Consider the following 7,480-nt stretch of genomic DNA (forward strand, 5'->3'; position numbering starts at 1 on the left):
AAATTTAACTACTAACAAAAATTAAATATTCAAATAAAATAGTAAATAAGAGAAAGAGTTGGAAGGAGTGCACCATTTCCGCAATAAATTAAACACTTGATGATTTTCGCAACTCCAATGTTACCACGAAAAAACGTCAATTGTTCAAAGTTCAAATAATACGATAAATTAAATTCCAAAAAAAAAATGAGAGCCAAATAGTTGATTGCAATTTAGGTGAAGAACGAGAGAATGACAATTGGGAATTTGAGTTTGAGAAATGAGAGATGAGTGAAGAAATGAAGAAGAGGGGGTGTATTTATAATTTTTCAAAGGGCTAAATTAGTAATTACTAAAAGTGTTATTTTTAAAAAAAATTACCCAAAAAAGGTTATTCTTGCAAAATATCCGTTGGGCAACGGTCAAATGAATTGAAAAAAAACAAATTTCAAAAAATAGTCCTTGAACCGGTCCGGTTAACCGGTTCAACATTGATTTTCCTTCACCGGTTTTGACCAATCCGGTTAACCGGTAAGGAAAATGTATACGTCCCCTTACCCCCAAACCCAGCCCTACCCGGCCCCCTACCACCGATCCGGACCGATCCGATTTAATTACCGGTCTGGACTGATCCGAAACCGGGTCAACCCGGCCCGTTAAACAGCTATAAAACAGCTCCATCCCCTCTTCCTTAAAATGGTCGACTGACCAGCAGAACAACAAACCAAACTGGCTGGATTACCCACCAAATATATGGTAAGAATGTTTCAAAGGAGTCATAATCGGAGATGGGGCAGAATGGTCATTTGAAGAAGGTGAAGAGAATTTAAGGGGCCCTTTGAAGATAGGACCAGAAAGTTGGTGTCTTGGCTTAGAAGCCAAGGGAAGTTTGACACAAACGTGCCTGCTATGGAAAGATACACAAAGTTTCTTCTTATTTGGGATTTTGTTTTCGTTGCACAGGGATTGCTCTCACACTTGCCATTTAGTTTATTCTGCCTCTGGTTTCTTCCCTTCTTCTGTCTTACTGTTTCTTGGTGCACCATTTTTTACTTCTTCCGATAACAAAGGTGTAGTTTGCTCGACTATTTCACCTGAATACCGGCTATCTTCCACCGGTGCACCATATTGTTCAGGTATGCTTTAGTTACTTTAAATATCAACTATGCTTCAATTCATTTTTATTTTTTTGATAATTGTGGTGTACGGGCCAGCTTGCGCGCACATACCTGCCACCTCCCCACGAGCAATACGTACCAGATAACTCTGTCCACCAAAGCTTGGATAGATGACAAGAAATCACCTAGTATTTTTTGACTCCGCTGGGATTTGAACATGAGACATATGGTTTCTCACCCACTTTATTGACCACTAGGCCACGCCCTTGGGTGCAACTATGTTTCAATCTTGAACTAGTTGGTTTAGGCTGGGTTCGGTTTTATGGTCATAGCTTACTATTCCTAAGAGGTGTCAACTTACCCCAACTGTTCCTTCTTTATCTGGGATCTGTACTTGTTATTAGGAAGTTGTCCTCTAGATTAAATTCACAAACTTCACACCATTGTAAATATGTGTCGCTTCATAAATAAAAAATTACAGCTGTTTAGGGGAGGGGCATTATCATTTTCTTGTAACACTTGTTTATAGTTAAAACTCTTGCTTTTCCATTGCATGACTAAAAGTATCATTTCTTCTAATGGAGCACATTGGTATAATTTAGTATGATGAAGAAATATTATAGTTAAAAATTGTACGATGAACGAAATGAACTTTTTTAGGACACTTAGACAAGCATATTTGCTGCTTGTGCTCTTGTTTGTTATTGTAGTAGTTTCGCTATGTGCTTTCATTATTATAGACTTCAAAGCTGCGAAGAGAGAGATGTTTTTGTGTGCTGCTCTGATCAAACAAATTGAACTAACTAATCAAGCAGAGAGGAAGAGTATAACAAAGAGTCTCGCATTTGCTGCTGCAAGTCATGACATTCGTAATGGTTTTGGAATTATAACTTGTCTGATAAACCACTGTCTTAATGAGGCATCCCCAGATTCTGAGACTGCATCTAACCTGCTGATTCAATTTTGTTAACATGAATTATCTTAGGTTTTAGGGGCAACAGGGTGAAGGGAAAAGATGGCGTCCCTCGTACCAGACGTATTGATTAAGCTTCTTCAGAGTATGAACTCCAATGTCAAAGTTCGCGGGGAGTATAGATCAGTTCTTTTACAAGTAATCAGCATTGTCCCTGCCTTGAGTGGTTCAGAATTGTGGCCAAACCACGGTTTCTTTATCAAAGTATCCGATTCTTCTCATTCGACTTATGTTACACTGTCGAAAGAAGATAATGAGCTCATTTTGAACAACAAATTGCAACTTGGCCAGTTCTTTTATGTTGACAGAATGGAGGCTGGAACACCAGTTCCGGTTTTAGTTGGGGTGAGGCCAATTCCAGGGCGACATCCATTTGTAGGTAACCCGAAGGATCTGATGCAAATGTTGGAATCATCTGAGGTTTCTGTTAAAACTGATCAGGAAGATAATACTGGTCAAAAGTGCAATGAATTGCCAGAGTTGAAAAAAGAGAACCGAAAGAAGAAACTTGTTATCAAAGAGGAGAAGGCGGTTGTTGCATCGAGGTATATGCAAGGTTTATCAAACCAGAACACAAAGACTGGTGGAAATGATCAAGGTAATGGAGCGAAAGGCGTTGAAAATGAGAGTAATGGATCAGATCACAAAGTTGGACCTTTGAAAGGGAAACAACCAGAGGTTAAAGGTCAGGTATGATCCTTCATCACATTATTCATCTGTTTCACTTGCTTAAAGTTCATATTAATGCAAGCGGGATCATAAAATCAAGTGTTATTTGCTCTTTGATCCCTAAATTATTGATACATTTCAATTTTCACCTGATGTTCAGTGAAGCACATTTGACTTGTAATTAATAAAAGCGCCCCTTTTTTGTCGCTCTTGTAACTAATTCCACTCTAACCAATATAAAAGAGTAGAAGTACCAAAATTACTATCTCATAAATGAGAGGAATCGAATATTCTGACATAAATTTGCTAAATTTGCCAAAACTTGTATTCCGGGAGTAAATGATAACTTTGTATTAGTTGAAAGTTAAATGTGCATAGTCACTTACCAAAACAATACCTTACAGCCCTGTGCAGCAGAATTGAATTTTAGCTGTTGCTTGACTATTTTTGGAACGACATACTTATATAAAAGGGAAGAAAAAATAGCTTGTATAATATGCTTGCTTCTATAGAACAAGTTTGCATGTCTTTTTACACATACCAATTGTTTTCCAAACACCAGAATTATAAGGAATCCACTGGTTAAATAGGAAAACAAGAGGGAGTATGTGAAACAGTTATGATTCCATTTCTATATTCTATGATTGCTGAGGATTTTTTCTGCTTTTGAATTTCAGACTCGGCCTACAACTCCTTCCCGTGGTCGTTCTGATGCATTTTCTCCGAACTCAGATGTCAATGAGTTCAATAGCAGGGAGCTTTTGATAACGCCAAGGTTTTCAACTTTGAAACGCACAAGCAGCAAACAAGAAAACATTACAGAGAACAGTCCATTTTCTGAAAAACTCATACCCTGGTCCTCACTACCGGCTAACCTTGCAAAGCCAGGGAAGGTAAATCTGTTTCTATGCGCACTCCTTTTATATTCGTGCCATTATTTTGCTAATATTAGAATCCCCTTTATCAACAATTTACTGAACTCTTGCCAAAGGCAGAGTTGACTTTAAAGGTCTACAATTTAGTGCTCCTTAATGAGGCGATTCTCTTCCGGGGATAGACATAGACTTTTAGTCATTGACCGTCACTCTATGTTGCTCAGACTCTCCAAAAATATTGTCTCACCCATGTCGGATCCTTAAAAAATGCACTACTTTTGGAGGATCTAGCACACACCCATCGGCATTGTTGAAGAGTCCGAGCAACATAGCTTCCACTTCATAAAAATGCAGCAAAGGAAAAATAAAGAATAATTTTAAGATTAAATGTTTTGAAGAAGATGTAGATGACTCGTTAGAGAATCAACATGATCCGCTTGTACTTACGCTTCTCTTTGTTTTGTCTTTATAATAAGGGTATCCTTAGAAGGAAAAAATTAGCTTCTTTAATAGCGGCAGAAGCTCAAGAAGAAGAATTGACAGCAACCAATCTTCTTCATTCCCTGAGGTAAGTACAATATAAGCCAAAAAGTTTGTTCAGGGCCTCAATTGGAATTGCATCAAGTTATTCACCTTCTATTTTCTTGATGCGCTTCGATTTTTTCTTTCCAGCATGTTTGCTGAACTGTGCTCATCTGCATCACCAGAGAGCCCCCATCTCAATTTGGCCAAATTTTTCACACTCAACCAGCTCATGCAACAATCGAATGCTAAGACAAATGACCAAATCCTAGATAACTTTGCTTCAAAGTTATCTTTACAAGAGAAGGAGAAAGCGGGCAAGGAAACACGTTCCTTGAATGGTAAAAGTACTCCCAAGTCTATGAAGCCTTTAATCGAAGTTTCTGTCGCTGAAAAGGTAGAGTGGGCAAAAGGAGATGGTTCCAGAGGCATGAGGGAGTTAAGAGAGGTTCTATTTAATGAAATACAGTCCTGGTTTCTGAAATTCTTGGAGGAAGCACTTGATATTGGCTTTCGGCTGGATGAGCAGGATCATAAAAAGAAAGTACGCGCTGTACAACAAAAAGAATCAAACAACCAAATTGCTCTTGCATTGTCACAGCTTAAGCATGCAAACGACTGGTTGGACAAGCTAAGATGCAAGTCAACCTTGAATAAAGAAATGGTCCAGACAGTTGATAGATTGAAGCAAAAACTCTATGCATGTTTACTGCTTCATGTGGATTCAGCAGCTTCAGCTCTTGGAAAACCAAGTTTTTAAGAGTTACTGTTCTACTTACATCCTAATCAATTTATGCTGTTGTATGAAGCTATTTAAAAGGTCATTACTTAATAGTAACTAATCAGCTCATGTGACTAAATGTAAACTTAACTATTTCAATGTATTAAAAAAGGATGGGGAGAACAGTTAATTAAGGAGTTACCTGAATTGCTCATTGTCCTGCCTTTATGTAGCCATACTCAGATGCAATGGCATAGCAGGATTCTGTGCAAGGATGTTTGCCTCTTTCTATCTATAATTTCCCACTATAGAGGTTTGGATAAACTCCTTTAGGACAATGTGTCTCCGCCACTGATTAGACGTTGAATTTGAGTTTGAAAAATTAGTAGCAGGTAGGGGTGGCAAACGGGCGGGTCGGGTCGGATATGGGCAGGTTGAAAACGAGTAATGTAAAAATGGATAAATTATCCGACCCGGCTCATATTTACCACATATAAAAAATGGGTTAACCGACGGATGATATGGATATTCATATTATTCATGACTTCTTGCATATGATTACTTTTGGCAGAATTTCTAGTCTCCCAAACTTGAGAAACCCTAAATTTGAGTCTTTGCAGATGTAAAAGTTAAACTCATTGGTTATCCATTTTTCAAGTGGATAGTATGGATCTTATCCATATTTGACCCATTTTTATAAAGTTCATTATCCAAACCATTTTTAGTGGATAATATGGATATGTAACTGGTTTTTTTTAATTCATTTTGCCACCACTAGTAGCAGGGCAAAGGGGGTACTTAAGCTGGAGGGTCGGGGCACATGCAAAATTCTCAGAAGATCAAAAAGGTCCAAGTAAATCAGCATGTGCCCTGCTTCTCAAGCTTAAATAGTCGGCGCCTTCATACATGTTGTAACAAGTTGCTAATATTTTTTATGAACCACCTTCGGTTAAACATCAGTCTTTCTCCTTGAGAAATTGGAGATCATGCGACCGTTTTGTTTCTTTAGTTGTTTTCTTTAGTAAGTTCAAAGAAGTTTTTGGCAATGCACAGGTCGAGCAGTTACTTGAATATATAACATAAAGTTGTTCACTAAAATGCGTCCCACTAAGAATACCTGCCAATACTTTTGTGTTGGATGGTTGGTTGATCTTATTTCATGTTCTCTTTAATTCGCTATGGAAATGTAGTACATTATTTATAGGAGTTTAACTTCTACATATTGATAGTCTAAGAGAATTTTTACATTATAAAGTCATAAAAAAGTAAATATATAACTGTCTTGAGGGGGTGTATTAACTATATTATGTTCTGTATATTTTCACTAACTCGTATGTTTTGTATATTTTCACTAACTCATTTACTAGTTTGTTATAGTTTGAATAAGCCTCCTAATGTTTTGGAGCATATCTAGGAGTAGTTATTAGTTCCTATTATGTGGGAGCTTCTTTAGCAGATAGTTGCATACACTTTAGCTTTAGTTGGTTGTAGTTCATGTATTTTAAAGCCTACTGCCAGATTCAATAACATAATTATTTGAACTCTTTCTCATCTAAATCTTATATGGTATCAGAGCTTCAATAAGCTCCACCAAGTTAGATCCATTTCATTTCCTTTAAGCTTTCTCATCTATGGCTCCAGTTACCAACTCTAGTGATGTTGCTGCTGCCAGCAGTCCAGCAACCTCCGCCACCACTAACGTGGTACAATTTAATCTTGTTGCTCAGTTACCTATTAAACTACAAGGTAACCTCAATTTTTCAACATGGAAAGCACAACTTGTGATGCTACTAGTGATGGTTCCCCACCTACTGATTCCACAATAAGGCAAGTTACCTGTTGTAAAGAGTTAAAATACATTAACAGTATATAAATTATTTACAGTTTCAGTATCTTCTAGTAATCCTGAATGCCAGGATTTTTTTTTTTTTTGGGGCTTTGGTGATTGTTGAAGTTTAGCAGCCAAAAAAGGAAAGTATATTGCTAAGCACATAGTCTACTATTTCAGTGAACAATGAGATGTTCTACCTAATGCAGCATATAGAGTACAAAGGTTGGCCACCCACCTTGTTGGCCTACAAAATCATCAAAAACTAATGAATAAGAGAAAAACTTTCTTTGTTACAAACAGCATGACTTTTATTCAGAAGCATTAGCAACTCCCTATTGGCATTTTACTGTAATGCGTCTTACTTGGTCAACAACAATAACAACAAATCAGTTTAATCTCATAAATGAGGTCTGGAAAAGGTAGTGTGCACGCAGACCTTACCCCTACCTACAAAATTATTTATTTTGTTACATAACTGGGTCTAGTGACAAAGAAACAAAACGACATTTATTCGAAAAAATTGCTTTCCGGTCAAAACAAAACACAAAAAGAAAAGGTTTAATAGTTAAACATCTATCTCTAGTAAGCCAGTAGTTTGGGAGTGAACAAGCTTAGATTGAGCGATATAAATAGTGAAGATTAATATAGTTGATCCCAACTTTTGAGGCATAATCGTTATTGCCGTTGAACATCTATTGAGATGGAATCCATATGTAAGTAGATTTCAGTTGGATAGGAGTAGGCAGCAAATGGTATATCAGTTGCCAGAAAAGGTACATACAACACATCAGT

General features: G+C 37.2%; 1 protein-coding gene across 2 annotated transcripts; it reads left to right on the plus strand.

Annotated features, from left to right (window-relative positions):
• The first annotated feature begins 706 nt into the window (after nt 1-706).
• Nucleotides 707-4,898, plus strand: LOC107793437 (uncharacterized). Of its 2 annotated transcripts, none has more exons than XM_016615789.2 (5): nt 707-1,115; nt 2,090-2,760; nt 3,417-3,632; nt 4,091-4,182; nt 4,287-4,898. In XM_016615789.2, the coding sequence occupies exons 2-5, from the start codon at nt 2,113-2,115 to the stop codon at nt 4,894-4,896; spliced, it is 1,566 nt and encodes a 521-aa protein (XP_016471275.1). In that variant the 5' UTR covers nt 707-1,115; nt 2,090-2,112; the 3' UTR covers nt 4,897-4,898. The 2 variants fall into 2 exon arrangements, with proteins under 2 accessions (XP_016471275.1, XP_016471274.1); XM_016615788.2 differs by having other exon boundaries at nt 708-1,115; nt 2,083-2,760.
• Nucleotides 4,899-7,480: the final 2,582 nt, after the last annotated feature.

Source organism: Nicotiana tabacum, chromosome 15 (assembly GCF_000715075.1).
Source record: "Nicotiana tabacum cultivar K326 chromosome 15, ASM71507v2, whole genome shotgun sequence".
Taxonomy (NCBI): domain Eukaryota; kingdom Viridiplantae; phylum Streptophyta; class Magnoliopsida; order Solanales; family Solanaceae; genus Nicotiana; species Nicotiana tabacum.

What these genes read in the sequence shown, in the direction of transcription:
- LOC107793437 (XM_016615789.2), top strand. Translation starts at nt 2,113, where the DNA reads ATGGCGTCCCTCGTACCAGACGTATTGATTAAGCTTCTTCAGAGTATG. An exon ending in AACCAGAGGTTAAAGGTCAG is followed by an intron (nt 2,761 to 3,416) that starts GTATGATCCTTC and finishes TTTGAATTTCAG; the next exon opens with ACTCGGCCTACAACTCCTTC. An exon ending in AATCTTCTTCATTCCCTGAG is followed by an intron (nt 4,183 to 4,286) that starts GTAAGTACAATA and finishes TTTTCTTTCCAG; the next exon opens with CATGTTTGCTGAACTGTGCT.